Source organism: Wasmannia auropunctata, unplaced genomic scaffold (assembly GCF_000956235.1).
Source record: "Wasmannia auropunctata unplaced genomic scaffold, wasmannia.A_1.0 LD314176.1, whole genome shotgun sequence".
In the NCBI taxonomy this organism is placed as follows: domain Eukaryota; kingdom Metazoa; phylum Arthropoda; class Insecta; order Hymenoptera; family Formicidae; genus Wasmannia; species Wasmannia auropunctata.
The window spans coordinates 1-17,635 of NW_012048714.1; the positions used below are offsets into that span (position 1 = coordinate 1).

General features: G+C 29.8%; 5 protein-coding genes across 5 annotated transcripts; all 5 read left to right on the plus strand.

The window, feature by feature from the left end:
* The first annotated feature begins 1,624 nt into the window (after positions 1-1,624).
* LOC105460873 lies at positions 1,625-2,659 on the plus strand. The gene has a single exon (XM_011707359.1). The coding sequence runs from the start codon at positions 1,625-1,627 to the stop codon at positions 2,657-2,659; it is 1,035 nt and encodes a 344-aa protein (XP_011705661.1).
* Positions 2,660-4,750: 2,091 nt separating this feature from the next.
* LOC105460874 lies at positions 4,751-9,363 on the plus strand. The gene is made up of 4 exons (XM_011707361.1): positions 4,751-5,379; positions 8,474-8,987; positions 9,124-9,210; positions 9,277-9,363. Exons 1-4 carry the CDS (start codon positions 4,751-4,753, stop codon positions 9,361-9,363), a joined length of 1,317 nt encoding a protein of 438 aa, XP_011705663.1.
* Positions 9,364-11,195: 1,832 nt separating this feature from the next.
* On the plus strand, positions 11,196-12,406 carry LOC105460875. Its single transcript, XM_011707362.1, has 2 exons — positions 11,196-11,981; positions 12,117-12,406. Exons 1-2 carry the CDS (start codon positions 11,196-11,198, stop codon positions 12,213-12,215), a joined length of 885 nt encoding a protein of 294 aa, XP_011705664.1. The 3' UTR covers positions 12,216-12,406.
* Positions 12,407-12,933: 527 nt separating this feature from the next.
* LOC105460872 (putative gustatory receptor 28b) lies at positions 12,934-15,008 on the plus strand. The gene is made up of 4 exons (XM_011707358.1): positions 12,934-13,484; positions 13,561-14,589; positions 14,724-14,810; positions 14,891-15,008. The coding sequence occupies exons 1-4, from the start codon at positions 13,446-13,448 to the stop codon at positions 14,993-14,995; spliced, it is 1,260 nt and encodes a 419-aa protein (XP_011705660.1). The 5' UTR covers positions 12,934-13,445; the 3' UTR covers positions 14,996-15,008.
* Positions 15,009-16,310: 1,302 nt separating this feature from the next.
* On the plus strand, positions 16,311-17,614 carry LOC105460871 (putative gustatory receptor 28b). The gene is made up of 3 exons (XM_011707357.1): positions 16,311-16,842; positions 16,966-17,052; positions 17,113-17,614. The coding sequence occupies exons 1-3, from the start codon at positions 16,315-16,317 to the stop codon at positions 17,215-17,217; spliced, it is 720 nt and encodes a 239-aa protein (XP_011705659.1). The 5' UTR covers positions 16,311-16,314; the 3' UTR covers positions 17,218-17,614.
* Positions 17,615-17,635: the final 21 nt, after the last annotated feature.

Genomic DNA, 17,635 nt, shown 5'->3' on the forward strand with positions numbered 1-17,635 from the left:
TAATAGAAAAAAAGAATATCTTTATAAATATTAGAAATATCTTCTTGTTGATATTAAAATATCACATGATGTTTTTTTTTATGTTTGTCTTCACATATAGAGAAAAATCATTAAAAAATTTTATATCGTGTATGTTAACAATAAATTGCAAATAAATCTTTAGTGAATCTTTTAATTATTTAAATATATTATATATTATAAATATATAATTTATTTTTTATAATATATTATATAAAACGTAATACATTTCTCAACGTAATATGAAGTATTTCTTTCTATTCTTTAAATATTTCATACCTTTTTAACTAACTTTTCGATAAAATTAAAACTGAGTAATAAAAATATCAAAATTAAATAAAAATGTGTAATAGTTTTATATTAACTATTTATACATAATAAAAATATGAAATTTTGACATTTTTCAGTACGTACAATGAGAAAATATATACATAGGTACTATAGAATCAGTTAGTCATTATATTAAACAAATTCTAAACACTTTTGATGCATGAAGATGCTGCATTAATAGTGATGATTCCTGAATTGTTTGTGCATATAAAGTTACTGTATTCTTATCATATTATATAATAATAACTAAAATAAGATATTATTATTTTTTGCCTTCCACTTTCAATAAATACAATGGATAATAAATGCCGATCGGAGAGCTTCACCGATACTTTCTTACTAACAAATGATCTGATTATGAGTTATAATTATCTCGTTGCTTGATGCAGCAATTGCAGCTTTAACTTGCTAAATGTGAGACATCAGTCCATTTACATATTTCGTTGTAAAAACGAAAGATTCCATGGTTACTTCACGCCTAACATGTGATCCCTAAGACATTTCTCGCTACGCGATCAAATCACAGGTTTCAACTTGTCTAGTATAGATCAAAAAGAAGAAATTATGCACTCGCCATTCAGCAGTATTAAATATATTTTTTATCCGCAAAAACATTGGTATGCATCGGTATTTTGCAATAAATTAGATGCATAAAGATTACAATTATCTATATTATATAAAATTTAAAATATATCTCCAGAAGTCGTAGCATAAAAATATCAGTTATCCTTCATGGAATTTAAAATTAAGTAGTCGTTATTAATAAATCTTTAAAAACACTAATGCATACAGATATTGCATTCGATGCTCGATATCATCATCTGAATGCATAATATAATTTAATGAGCTGCATATTATAGCAATTATGTATCATTACTTTACGTGGTATTCTGTGATGTTTGTCGATCGAAGAGTGCCATGGTTACTTTACGTCTAACACATGATCCCTTCAGTTCTATTTTTCGCTACTTGTCGCAGCAATTACTCGCAGTTTTAAATTGTGAATATCGCCGGATGCAAATTGGTGACAAAGAGTTCATATCACTGTACGAATTTATCATTAAGAAATCATCATTAAGTTAAATTGTATTTATAATAATATAATTGTATTTATAATCCTCATTAAGTTAAATTGTATTTATAATAGAACTCTCGTAGGCCTGCAAAAATACTGAAGTGTATAGATAATGTGATTAATAATCGTAAACTGTCATGCATGACTTAAACTATACTTCATGATTCTTCAATGTTCAGCTTATCATCGTAAGAACAAACCATGGATAAAATGTGGAAAAGGCGGCAGCTATTTCACGCCACAGACTTTCAATCTTTGATGTATCCCAACTTCATCATCTGTCGCATCCTCGGAATATTTCCATACAAGATCAACGCTTCGACCTTCGAGACTTCTAGATCGCGCTATATTCTGCAGGTCTTTCCTATTTGCGTTGTTTGCATTGGCGAACTAATGATATTGCGTGAAATTTTCATTACTAAAACGGTCAACTTTGGAGACGTAACCGAAACTCTTGATTCGATCTTCTTCTTTACATTCAACGGCTTTGTAACACTCATTACGTGTTTCTTAAGCGGTCCGAAAATGCGTGTGCTACAGGCCATGTTGGACACCTCAACCAGATTACCTCCAGAATCGTATCAGAAACTGTCCAGATGGATTCATGTAAAGGATATCTTGGGTACCTTTTTCTTAGTCGCGCACGGACTCATACGTTATTATAAAATACGTGAAAAACTTTTCATCATTTTATTCTCAGCATACATTGTAATAGTGGTGTTTGAAATGGATATGCAATATATGAACTGCGTTTGTGTACTAAAGGCTTGTTTCAAAAGAATCAATGACAATCTGGTGCACATGCAAAAGATCATAGTAAACGATACACCATACGCTCCCAAAATGATCTGGCATACGCAGAAGAATCAATTATTACTGGTAGAACTCAGAATGTTAAAAAAGCAGCATTTAATAATCAGTAACACAGTGCAAATGCTAAATGTAATGTTCAGTCTACAGCTTCTTGTTAGTATAACCTTGACCTTTATTGAAATCACTTATGAATTGTATTCTCATTTACTGCGATGGCAAAATGGACTATCATTCATTTTGGACGATGAGATTAGTGACATGTTCTTCCTAACTTGCATAGCGTATGATTTTATAAAGTTAATATTGATAGTATGGGCTTGTGAAACCAACAAGAATCAAGCATTTGAGATCAGCACCACTATTCATGACGTACTTAATCGCACCAGTGATATGCAAATCAAGGACGAGGTAAAAAAAATCTAATCCGCATATTTTCTGCTATAAAAATGTCCCGTGTGCTAATTCAATTTTATATACTTTATATACATTTTATACAATTTTATATACAAATCTTGGTTTTCATATTTACATTTTCCAATAGTTTATTTTACGATTTAACGTTGCAGTTACACCTATTTTCTTTGCAAATATTGCATTGCGAAAATATATATTCCACGAAAGGTCTTTCTGTGGACGCGACGCTTCTTACTGCGGTGAGTATAATACATCGTTTGCTTTAAATAAAATATATATTGTTTACTATTTTCTTTGTTTTTAGATGTCGGGCAGCATTACGACATACATATTAATCTTAACACAATTTATGATCATGTCGTATTCTTGCGATGGAAAGACTGCAAGCAATAATACTCAAATAATTTAATTAGAAGGAGATACATAATAGAAAAAAAGAATATCTTTCTAAATATTAGAAATCTTCCTGTCATTGATATTAAAATATCACATGATGTTTTTTTTATGTTTGTCTCTACATATAAAGAAAAATCATTTAAAAATTTTATATCATGTATGTTAACAATAAATTGCAAATAAATCTTTAGTATCTTTTAATTATTTAAATATATTATATAAAATGTAATATATTTTTATAAAGTATTTCTTTCTATTCTTTAAATATTTCATATAATTTTTAATTAATCTTGCGTTAAAATTAAAACATATAAAAATATCAATAAATTAATAACAAAATGACTTTATTTGAAGTACCTGAGTAAGAATACATGTAATAAAATCTCAATTCCGTTTAAGGTAAATATATATCATTCTGTGATGATTGACAATAAAGTAAGATCAACAGTAGAATAAAATATGAACATAAATTTTATTAATTTTTTGTTTCAGTGATGTCGTGTCAGCGTGGATATCATTAAATATGATAAATACGATGATAGATATTCAAAATCAAAAATTATATTTCAATGCAGGAAAGGATTATTAATGTTAAACACTGTTTTTCTAATCTACTAATTAATCTGTGCGAAATGAGCTATTTTCAATCTTTTCTCTTTGAAGTTTATTATTATCAAAATATATTGAAATTTTCTTAGTTTTTGAAATTTTTAAATATGTATATGTATTTTAAAGTAACAAAGATTTATTGCGAAATTATTTCGCCAAATAAATATAATAACTATTATGAGTCAATAGATATAAAAAATAAATATCTGTAACAATTTGTTTTTAATCCAGCTAAAAATGTGTAATAATAGTTTCATATTAATTAATTATACATAATGAAGGTAAAAGTATTAAACTTTGAGATAATATTATTCCCGTGTGTACAATGAGAAAATATATACATAGGTACTATAGAATCAGTCAGTCATTATATTATCCGAATTCAAAGCATTATTAACGCGTGTAGATGCTGCATAATTGATGATTTCTGCATTGTATGTGCATATAAAGTTACTGTATTCTTATGTCATAACAATAAGGTATTATTACTTTTTGCCTTCTACTTTCGATAAATGCAGTGGATAATAAAGCAGATTGACAAGCGCCATAATTACTTCTCTAACATACGATCTATGAGTCATATCTCGTTGCACCAACTGCAGTTTTAACTTTATGCTCGCCGAATGTGAAACAGCCATCCGGTTTATACACTTCGTTGTAAAAACGCTTAAGAAAAAAAGAACAGTGGGATGATACTAAGAAAGCTTTTGCAATTACGCTTACATTAATGCCAAAATGCATTGATAACGTAATTGAGAATGTTTAGACTGTTGTCCATAACTTAAATTACTCTACAATCGCTTACTAGAAAGAAATCTGATCATGTTTAATTCATTGAAATATCGAGACCGATGTAAATGTAAAAGAAAGGGGAAGAGTTGGCGGATTTTTCAGGCCACGGATTTTCAATCTTTGATGTATCCCTGCTTCACTGTCTGCCGCATTCTCGGAATATTTCCATACAGAATCAATGCTTCAATCATTGAGACTTCTAGACCGCAGTACATTCTGTCAACCGTTATTATCTGCATTTGTTGCATCTATATAGTGATAATAGTGCACCATTTGCACGTTAACTTATTTCTAATGGTCAACATGGATCGCATACCAGAACTTCTTGAAGCGGAATGCTTTTACGTGCTCAGCGGTTTCACAGCAATTGTCACGTATATCCTGAGTGGTCCACGAATGCGCTTACTTCAGTCCATGCTAGAAATCTCTTCAATGTTACCCCCAAAGTCGTATAAAAAACTATCCAGATTTATCTACGCCAAGGACATCATTGGACTCTTTTACTTAGCTGCACACGCGCCGACATATTTCTTCATAATGCAAATGAATATCTTGATCGTAGTGTATAATATATACATCACCATGATGGTGTTTCAGATGGACATGTTGTATATAAATTGCGTATGTATATTGAAAGCTTGTTTCCAAAGAATCAACGACAATCTGATACACATGCAAGAATTCGTGACGAAGAATGAGAAACCTGTTCTTGGACTGATGTATCACGAGAATAAAAATTCTTTTGTACTGATAAAGCTCAATGCTCTAAAGAAACAACATCTCATGATCAGCAACACAGTACAGATGCTGAATATGACCTTCAGCTTGCAGCTCCTTGCTACGATAGTCATGACCTTTACCGAAATAACGTACAACATATATCTCTACGTACAATGGTGGCAACAAAGAAGAACATTGAGCAGTGCGGAAATGTATTTCCCGTTTTTTATTCCATATCTAACACATTTCATTATAAAAATAGTATTAATAATATGGGTCTGTGAGTCAAATAAAAATAAGACCGTATATATTAGCACTTCCATTCATGATGTGTTTAATAGTACCACCGATGAGCAAATAAGAAACGAGGTAACCTAGTCAAACATTTAATAAATATATGTTACTAAAAAGGATTTCAGCATTATGGGTGTTAAAAAAATTTCTCATATATTATAGTTACCGAATTATGATTTTTCAATTCTATATGTAATTATTTTGTGGTTTACAGGTACAACTATTTTCCTTGCAAATAATGCATTGCAAAAGTACACTTTCTGCGAAAGCTCTCACTGTGGACGCAAAACTTCTCGGTGCAGTGAGTGATCTATCATTTGTTCTTTATTAATTATATGTACGTATGTATCTTATGTACTTATTCGAGTACGTGTGTAACTATGATTTCAGATAGTGGGTAGTATCAGCACGTATATATTAATTTCGATACAGTTCTTGAACATGCAAAATTCTTGCAACGAAAAGACAGCAACAAATATCACGCAATCTATTTAAAAAAGATGCATTATCTAACAAAGTAAAAATATGTGTTTATAAGTAGTGCTTTATCTTTGTCCAAAGACATTTATGTGCGTATACCTATACCTACTATAGAGAAAAATTGTTTGAAAATTCTCCATGTATTATATGTAATCAATTGCAAACAAATTTTTAATATCTTTTAAAACGTAATAAAAATATCAATTAATTAGAAAAAAATGAGTTATATTTCTAATGTTTATTTCTAACAAAAAAAGAGAAGAAATAGTTGCGGTTCCTTCAAGTCACCGACTTTCAATCCTTGGTGTATCCCTGCTTCTGCTGCATTTTCGGAATTTTTCCCTGCAGAATCAATGCTTCGACCATTGAAATTTTTAGATCGCAGACATTCTGTCAACCGTTACTATCTGCATTTGTTTGTATCTAACATATTGATAATACTGTTAAGTTGTACCAAGCGTATTTTTAACGGTTTACATAAAAGCAATGCCAGAATTTCTTAAGGCTTGCATTTTCGTACTCAGCGATTTCATAACAATCGGCACGTATATCCTGAGTGGTCTACGAATGCACTTACTTCAATCTCTGTTGGAAATCTCTTCAACGGTGCTCCCGAAAATCGCATTAAAAGCTATCCAGGTTTATTTACGCCAAAGATATCCTTGGATTCTTTTACTTATTGTTAGGACACGCGCCGACATATTTCTTTATGAAAATTGATGTCTCATTTATCTTATAACTCTTAGGATATTTTATAAATATAATTACTTACAGTTTATTACATATTTTATATATTATTTTTAATTATCTGTATTTAATACTTCAATGAATTTATCTACATTTTGATTTCATTATTTCAAATCATTTCTCATTATATAAGTAATGTAATTATATATTTATAAAGTGTATTTCGTGCCCTACATAATTTAAACCACTTATTGAAAGTATATTTGTAATTCAAGTTTAATTTATCAGTTGATAATTTGATTGAATTTTCATTGAAGGACATAAAACAACGAATGTCATCGATACATTATCATAATGAGCAAGCTTTCCGCTACTCTATTTGTTTTCATTGTCTCTAAAGTATAGAAGATAGGTAATTGACTATATACTATGACGCATTAATTTTTAGAAGAAAATTTCAATTAATTCTAATCTATATAATTAATCAGATTAATTCTAATCAAAATAATAGCATTGTTTTTGCGTAATAAACTCGATTTATTAACATTATCTTTATCTCATATACTGTTTTTAATGCGATATTATTTTATTGTTTCTAAAAATACGTGCAGTGCAATTGGAAAATATTTTAATATATAATATTCATGTACAAATAAATTTCAATTTACTATCAATTTATAACAATATTATAAATTTTACTCACCATTACAAATTATGATTAAAAAAATACATATAATAATAATATACTTTTTATCAAATACAATACATGAATATTTTTTATATTAAAATTACAAAAGATAATAAATAATGTTAAAGATCAAGGTTGATATAAACGTAGTCGAATATGTTAATTTCATTAATTAAAATAGCTCTTAATTTCTTTATGTGATGCTTCTTAGATAGTTTGACAGTTTGTATGCATATTTTTCTCAATTTAGATGTGCTAAATGATAGTCAGCAATTAATTTATTACTTTACATGTTCTTATATTCTAGAACGTATTAAATAATGATCGAAAAACAATATTGTTTTATAGCTAACAAATAACTTCTCAGTTACGTCTTGCTACTCGACGCAGCAACTACTTGAAGATTTTAATTTAATTCCCCCAAAGTAAATATACAGACTAAAATCAGTATGTCAATTATATAAGTGTAAAAAGTTTGTAACTGAAGATGTAGAAAAGGAGATTTTGCAATAAGACTAATACTAACACTTCTAAAATACATAAAAAAATGATAAAGTAAATAAATTCAAGTATAACTTATTATTAATATATTAAATTATTGTTCTCTGACAACAATTCATTAATCACATTTAAATTTGATGCAGAAATTTCGGGTCACAAACTAAGAAGAAAGAAAGAAAATGGCTGTTTCATGCTACGGATTTTCAATCCTTGATGTATCTCAATTTTACCTTGAGCAAAATTCTCGGAATATTTCCGTATAGGATTAAAGCTTCGTCTTTGGAGACTTCTAAACCACGCTACATACTATGGACTATTATTATATGCGCAATCTGTGCTCATCAGTTGACAATGTTTTACAAAATTAATTTCTCTGGAACAATGAAGCTGGAAGTACAAAGGATTATTTCGCTTAATTTCTCTTTCATACATGGAATTTTTACAACGGTCTTCTCATATATCTTGAACGGCACGCGAATGCGCTTACTTCAAACTGTATCAGATGTCTCTTCGAAACTGCCCAAAAAGTCATATCAGAAACTGTCCAAATTAATACACGCTAAGGACGTTTTCGGTTTTTTATGTGAATTTTGGCTATTGTTAATATATTACTTATATTTTGACGTAAATTTAGGTGCTTCATTTGGAATTTCCAGAACATATGTCAACTTGTTGGCGTTTCTAATGGATATGCAGTATGTAAATTGTGTTTGTGTTATAAAGACCTGTTTCAAGGAAATCAACGATAATCTAGAGAATCTGCGGGAACTCCTGACGTATAATATACCCAGATGGATCTATCACGAGCAAAGATGTCCATTCTTGCTGATGAGACTCAAGACTCTGCAGAAACAGCATTTGATGATCAGCGAAACAGTGCAGAGGCTGAACGTAATTTTCAGCCTGCATCTTCTCGCTACCATAGTATTAGTCTTCAAGCAGATCACATTTTTTGTTTATTATAATATAGTAAACTGGCAAGATGGAACGATATTCTTCAAACTAAATATGATTTATCATATGCATGTTATATCATTCCTAATATATTACTTTTTGAGAATAATATTGATAGTGTGGGCTTGCGAAACCGGTAAGAATCAGGCGATAAAAATTGGCACTACTATTCATGATGTGCTTAACATCACCAAGGATGAGCAAATCAAAGATGAGGTAGTAAAGACAAATATAATTTAGTTTGAAAAATTTTTACAAAGATGTTGTACAAAATATATGTATATGTAATATAACCAATTTATATTTAAATTTATCACTCTTGTATTTATTATTTTTGGACATGTTTTTGCAGTTGAAACTGTTTTGCTTGCAAATAATGCATTGTAAAAATACATTCTCCACGAAAGGCGTCACTGTGGGTGCGACGTTGCTCACTGAGGTGAGTGATCAAATATGATACTAAGTTAAATGTGTATCATTTAAATATTTCATATTTTACTTTTAGATCGTGAGTGGCATTACGACGTATATACTAATTTTAATACAATTTTTGATCACGTCACATTCTTGTGATAGCAAAAGAAATGCATAATTAAAAAAATGTTCAAAACTTCTGTTTTTACGTAAAATATTTTTTTTTGTCGTTGTGAATAGAACAATTGTCCGACATTCTCATTTCTATATGTACATATAAATATACATGTAACATGATATATGTACTGAGTCAGATAAAAATCTTGCATCACGTATTCATTTAAATGCGTCATAATAAATAAATTATTAGTAATAAGAAATGTACTTCAAATTAAATATTAACTTAACAGTTCAATTACATTTTCATTAAGATTAAATTTATATTAAATAGCAAATATTTAAAAAATAATAAAATTATATATATATATATTTCTAATGTACAAAATTATATAGCGTTAAGTTGTACAATTTCGAACGTAATACAATTTTGAGTAAAATAAAAAATTTGAATCTAATTATCGAAATTTAAATTTTGTTTTCCCTATTTGATGATACCTTTTAATGCTCCACACAATGAGATCAGAGTTATCAATCTTGAATCTCGAAATTGGTTTCAAATATTAATTCGTTATATTTGATTAAATTTTCCTTGAAGAACGTAAAATATTACACGTCATCGACATTAGCATAATGAGCAAGCTTACGCTTTCCGCTACTCTATTTTTTTAAATTGTCAATGAATTGTAGAAGATCAGGCATTTCAAGATAATTTCATGTCTATGAAGTATTAAATTTTTAGAAAAAAATTTAATTCAATTATTTCTAATCTGAATAATTAGTTATATTATTTCTAACTGGAATTAGAGTATTGTTTTTACATGATGAACTCGATTTGTTAACATTATTTTTATTACATACTGCATTAATTCGATATTATTGCCTCTAAAAATGCACGCAGTATAATTTAACAATATTTTATTACGCATTTATTTCTGTACAAATAAAGTTTGAATTACTATCAATTAATATCAATATTATAAATTTCAATCACCATTACAAATTATGATAGAATAATATATATGACAATATACGTTTTATCAAATATATAAATATTTTTATATTAAAAATTACAAAAAATTATAAGTAATATTAAAAATCAAGATTGTTAGATCGATTGTGGACAAATATTTTAATTTCACTAAATAGAATAGTTTTTAATTTCTTTATGTAATATTTTTCTGATAGTTTGATAATTTTTATGCATATTTTTCTCAATTTAGATGTTGATCAGAATGATAACAGATATGTCAGCAATTAATTTATTATTTTACATGTTCTTATATTCTAAAATGTAATAAGTAATAATCGAAAAATCAATATTACTTTGTAGCTAACAAATGACCTCTTAGTTACGTCTTGCTATTCGACGCAGCAACACTACTTGCAGATTTAAACTTAATTCTTCCAGAGTATACAAACAGATTAAAATCAGAGTGCATGTCAATCGTACATTTGTGGTGAAAATGTTCAAAATTAAAGACTACATCTTAGAAAAAAAGTTTTCGCAATAAGGTTTATATTAACGCTTCTAAAATGCAAAAAAAAAAGATAAAGTAAATAAATTAAAGTAGTAATTTGCTATTAATATATTAAATTATTGTTCTCTTGGCAACAGATCGTTAATTATATTTAATTTGTCCCAGAAAAATCAAAGTTGCGTCAAGGACCAAGAAAACGGGGAGAAAATGGGAGTTGTTTCACGCTACGGATTTTCAATCCTTGATGTATCCCAATTTTAACTTCAGCAAAATTCTCGGAATATTTCCGTACAGGATTAAGGCTTTGTCTTTTGAGGCTTCTAAACCGCGTTACATTCTGTGGACTATTATTTTGTGCGCAAACTGTGTTTATAACTTAACACTATTTTATAAACTTAATCTCTCTGGAAAAATGAAGCTGGAAGTACAGAAGATTATTTCGATTAATTTCTCTCTTATATATGGACTTTCCGTACCATCCTTCTCATATATCTTGAGCGATCGGCAAATGCGATTACTTCAAGCTGTAGCAGATATTTCTTCGAAACTGCCCCAGCAGTCATATCAGAAACTGTCCAAATTAGTACACGCTAAGGACGTTTTCGGTTTTCTACTTCAATTCTGGCTAGGGTTAATATATCTCATGAATTTTAAGACTTTCGACGGTTTACTTGAAATTTTCGGAGTATATATCGCCATGTTGATATTTCAAATAGATATGATGTATATAAATTGCGTTTGTGTCTTGAAGGCCTGTTTCAAGGATATCAACGATAATCTGGAGAATCTACGGGAGCTGGAGATGAATGATATCCCAAGATGTATCTATCACGAGCAAAGATACCCATTCTTGCTGATGAGAATCAAAGCTCTTCAGAAACAGCATCTGATGATCAGTAATACAGTGCAGATGCTGAACGTAATTTTTAGCCTGCATCTTCTCGCTGCCGTAGTCTTTTCTTTAAAGCATATCGTATTTTATGTTTATTATGATGTAATACGATGGCAAAATGGAATGATATTCTTCAAACTGGATACGATTTATAAAGTGCATATGATATCATCCCTAGGATATTCCTTTATAAAAATAATATTGATAGTGTGGGCTTGCGAAACCGGTAAAAGTCAAGCGGCAGAAATCGGCACTACTATTCACGATGTGCTTAATTTCACCAACGATGTAAATATCAAAAATGAGGTAGTAAAGACAGATATAATTTGGATTTACAACTTTTTTTACGAATGTGTTGTGCGATATTTATATATATTAAATCTAACTAATTTAACTAATTTATCACTCTCGTATTTATTATTTTTGGATTTGTTGTTACAGTTAAATCTGTTTTCCTTGCAAATATTGCATTGTGAAAATACATTCTACGCGAAAGGTCTCACTGTGAATGCGACGTTACTCACTAAGATGAGTGATTAAATATATGTACCTTAATTAAGCGTGTATCATTTAAATACTTTACATTTTGTGTTTTTAGATGGTGAATAGCATTACCACGTATCTATTAATTTTAATACAATTTTTCATCATGTCGCATTCTTGTGACAGCAAGACAAATGCATCAAAGAAATACGTTTGAAAATATTGTAATCTTCTGATTTTTACAGGTTAAATATTTTTTTGTCATTGTGAAAAGAATATAATCGTTCAATGTTTTTATTTCTATAAAGATGTGTGTGTGTGTGTGTGTGTGTGTGTGTGTAGCCTTGGATAAAAATATTAGAAACATATTAATTATTAATGTTTTAACTAAAAAATGATGTATAGCATTTGGTGTATTCTTTATCTCAAAAACTCCTTGAACTAGTGTATGATGTCGGTAATTAAAAAGAAACAATATATAAAAGATAAATAAAAAACATATAGATGCCAAATATTTTTGGCCAAGACTGTACATGTATATATGAGGTATGTATTGAGATAGATAAAAATGCATTACGTACATGTTGTAACCAATGGCATAAATAAGATTTTAAAACTCTATTTATTTAAATGCGCCATATTAATAAATAAATTATTATATTAAGAAAAACTGTACTTAATTAAATATTAAATTAAATGTACTTTAAATAAATACCTAACAGGTATATTTTTGACGTACAAAAATATATATAATTAATATCTTGTCTATATGTCGTTCTGTAACTGCAAGTAACAATACAAGTCATTGAAATAATTCGTATATGGTGATAACCGAACCAAAAAAAACGATTCAGAGCAAGAACAAAAACGAAGTATTTATAATTGATATAATTTAAAATAAGACTGGTGATTTTTATGAAAGTTCTCAAAGCTACTAATTCATATAGATTCTAAGTAGTCAATGCTTTTTATTTTTACATAATTCATGATCTTAATGTAGTGAATGATAATTCGTATATCAACAATTACTTTATTAGTTTATATGCGCATGCGGCTCAGGAAGAATAGAAAGCTGATCGAAGAAAGCCATTCACTTCATGGCTAACAAATGATCTCTGAGTCGTGTTTCGCTAGTCGAGGCAGCAACTATGCTTTGCAATGGAGTTTTAATTCGCCAGATGTATATAGACTACATGTAGTGCACATCAATTTACATACTCGTGGTGAAAAGACGAAATTAAAGATAATTTACTTAAAAAAAAAGTTTTTACAATAACGCTCGTATTGATGTTAAAGTGCATTAATAATGTGATTAATAATCTTCAAGTATTAGTCTATTATTAATAGATAAAATTATTTTTTTCCAATAAATTTTTGTTGAATTATATTTAATCTGTCGCAGAAATTCCAAGGAGAGACCAAAAGACGAAAAAGATGGCTATTCCACGCCACGGACTTTCAATCGTTGATGTATTTCAACTTCATTTTCTGCAAGATTCTCGGAATATTTCCGTACAGAATCAAGGTTTCGACTTTCGAGAGATCCAAATCAGGATACATTCTCTGGACTATCATCACCTGTGTCATTTGCATTTATGAGCTGATAATGTTCTATAAACTCAATTTTTCTGGAAGAGTCAGGCTTGAAGTACCCAAAACTATTACGTACAACTTCCATTTTGTGCTGGGAGCATTCGCAGCGATTGTCTGGCGTGTTTCGAGCGATCGGCGAATGCGTTTGCTCCAGTGTATACAAGAAATTTCTTCAAGATTGCCCGCGGAATCGTATCAGAGGCTATCCAAGCTAATTCACGCCAAAGATATCTTCGGTTTCATCTTCTTATTGTGGCTGTTGTTGATATTTCTTTTAAATTCTTCTGAAATGGTTATCGATACCACGTTCGAGTCATTGAGAGTGTACATCGCCATGATAGTGTTTCAGATGGATATGCTGTATATGAATTGCGTTTGTGTCTTAAAGGCCTGTTTAAAAGAAATCAATAACACTCTAGAGAATCTGCGGGAGCTCTGCGTAGTGAACGATATCTCCAGACGGATAGACGATGAGCAAAGAAATCCGTACATGCTGACGGAACTCAAAGCTCTGAAGAAGCAACATCTGATGATCAGCGACACGGTACAGATGCTGAACGTAATCTTCAGTCTACAGCTTCTCGGTACCATAGTGGTAGTCTTCAAGCAGATCACTTTCGCCCTGTACTTCCATATAGTACAGTGGCAAGACGGAATATCCATTAGCCTGGATAAGCAGATTCGTCATGAATTTTTTGTGTCGCTCATAATGTATTATCTTATAAGAATAGTATTGGTAGTATGGGCCTGCGAAACCGGTAAAAATGAAGCGACAGAAATTGGTACTACTATTCACAATGTGCTTAATACCACCACAGATGAGCAAATAAAATATGAGGTAATAAAGAAAAATATCGCATATTCTGTAAATCTCATTATTTACAGATTGCGCTATACGATTTTTATAATAAATACGGCGAATTTATAAAATAAGTTTCCTAATCTTGTCTATTTCTTGATGTATCGTTGCAGTTGCAGCTGTTTTCCATGCAAATATTGCATTGCAATAATACTTTTTCCTCGAAAGGTCTTACTGTGGATGCGACACTTCTCACTGCGGTGAGTAAATAATTCAGTTAGTTTTAATTTTATTTATTTAGTTAGATATATATATTTTTAGTTTGTAATTTTTATTTTAGATGATAAATAGTATCACTACGTACCTATTAATTTTAATACAATTTTTGGGTACATCGCATTCTTGCGACGGAAAGACTGCAATCAATGGTACAGAAGCGTTTTAATTAAAAGAAAGTATTCAATCAAACAAAGAACTGCGTTAGTGAATATTGAAATTTTACATATGAAATATGTCCTATTAAATATTTCATTTTACAAGACATTTTCTATTGTTATAAAAATACAGTCGCTCAATCTCCTATTTCTATAATTCTACATATACAGATAAAAACATATGTTAATTAATGAGTACAGATAAAACTTTAATATTTTATTTGTTTAATTATATATATTTCAAAGTTATGGTATATACATCCTTGCTTGCAAGTAGACAATTATTATTAATAACGCTTTGAATACTGTAATGCTAATTCATGTTGATATCACGCAATTAATAAATTTCTATTTTATAAGTGACTCACATAATTCGCCTAGTGTGTGAGCTACATTTGCTGAATGATGTGTCGTATGTCATAGCGGTTATATTTTATTACTTTATGCGCTACATCCCAAGGGTGGATAAGTACTAATAGAGAAGAATGCCATTTTACTTTACGGATAAATAATTTCTAAACTCAATGTCAGTTTTATTATTCTATGCAAGCACTTGCAGTTTCAAACTTCAACTCGTTAAGTGTAGACCGATAATAAGGAATGCGTACTAGTTTATGCATTCGTCGTAAAAAAAAAACGATCTTGAAGCTTAGGAAAGAAGTATACACAATTATTTTATTAATGTCAAAGTATACCGAAAACGTAATGAATAATTAATTATTAGATGGTTTTTTATAATTTAAATTGTAGTTTGCACATTCCACTGATCATGTTCAATACGTTATCGAAATGCCAAAGACGAGTCATGAGCAAAATATGGAAAAAATGGCGGTTGTTCCACGCTACGGATTTTCAATCTTTGATGAATCCCTGTTTCACGCTCTTGTGCATTTTTGGAATATTTCCATACAAGATCAACGCTTCGATCTTCGAGACATCAAGACCGCGTTACATCTTATTAATTATCATTACCTGCGTCATCTGCGTTTTTAATTTGGCAAGAATTTATGAAATCAACGTATTAAAATATATATCAGAATTAGATATCAGGAATGACGCAACCGAAAAAATTCAGGACAAGTGTTTTTTTATGTTCCAAAGTTTCATAGTAATCGTCTGGTGTATTTTGAGTGGTCGAAGAATGCGTTTTCTACAGACCATATTAGAAGTCTCTTCAAAATTGCCTCCGAAATCGTATATTAAACTATCTAAGTTGATACACATGAAGGATATTTTCAGCTTTCTCCTCTTAACAGGACATTCGTTGACATCACTCTTACGTTACCGTGAAACAAAGAACGGTTTGATTTATACAATAATTTATGAAATAATGGAATTTTACATGCATTTTCAAATGTTACAAATGAATATGCTGTATGTCAATTGTGTTTGTATATTAAAGGCTTGTTTCAAAAGAATCGATGACAATCTGACAAATTTACGAGAACTCATGCTAAATAATAAATCGTATGTTCCCAGACTGATTTATTATCAGCAAAGGTGCCCACATCTGTTGGAAGAAATCAAGGCTCTGAGAAAGGAGTATCTAATGGTTAGCGATACAGTGCAGAAGCTGAATATAATTTTTAGTCCGCAGGTTCTTGCAACTATTACCATAGCCTTCATCGAAATTACTTTCGAATTATATTCGAATACGGTGCAGTGGCACAACGGCCTGTCTATCAGTCTGGCTAAACAGATTCATAATACAATCTTAATGTCCTATTTAATGTATCTCGTTACAAAAGTAATGTTAATAGTATGGGCCTGCGAGACCGGCAAGAATCAAGCAACAAAAATTGGCACTACTATTCACGATGTGCTTAATACCACGACTGATGAGCAAATAAAATATGAGGTAATAAAGAAAAATATCGTATAATTTGTAAATCTCATTATTTAGTACGATTTTCATATTAAGTCCGGCAAATTTATAAAATAAGTTTCCTAATCTTGTCTATTTTTTTATGTATCGTTGCAGTTACAGCTGTTTTCCATACAAATATTGCATTGTAATAATACTTTTTTCGCGAAAGGTCTTACTGTGGACGCGAAACTTCTCACTGCGGTAAGTAAATAATTTATTTAATTTAAATATGTATTGTTTAGTTTGTAATATTTATTTTAGATGGTAAACAGTATTACTACGTACCTATTAATCTTAATACAATTTTTGGGTACCTCGCATTCTTGCGACGGAAAGACCACAATCAATGGTACAGAAACGTTTTAATTAAAAGAAAGTATACAACCAAACAAAGGACTGTGTTAGTGAATATTGAACGTTTTTACATATGAAATATTTCATTTTGAGAGATGTTTCCTATTGTTTTAATAAAACAGTCACTCAATCTCCCATTTCTATGGTAATATATACGTACAGATAAAAACATATGTTAATTAATGAGTACAAATGAAACTTTAACATTTTATTTACTTAATTATATTGGATTATATATATTTCAAAGTTATGATATATATCCTTGCCTGTAAGTAGACAATTATTATTAATAATGCGTTGAATACTGCAATTCTAATTTTGATATCGCACTTAATAAGTTTCTTTTTTCCCAAATAAATTTCTATTTTATACGTGGCTCACATAATTCGCCTTGTGTGTAATCCACATTTGCTGAATAATGTGTCGTATG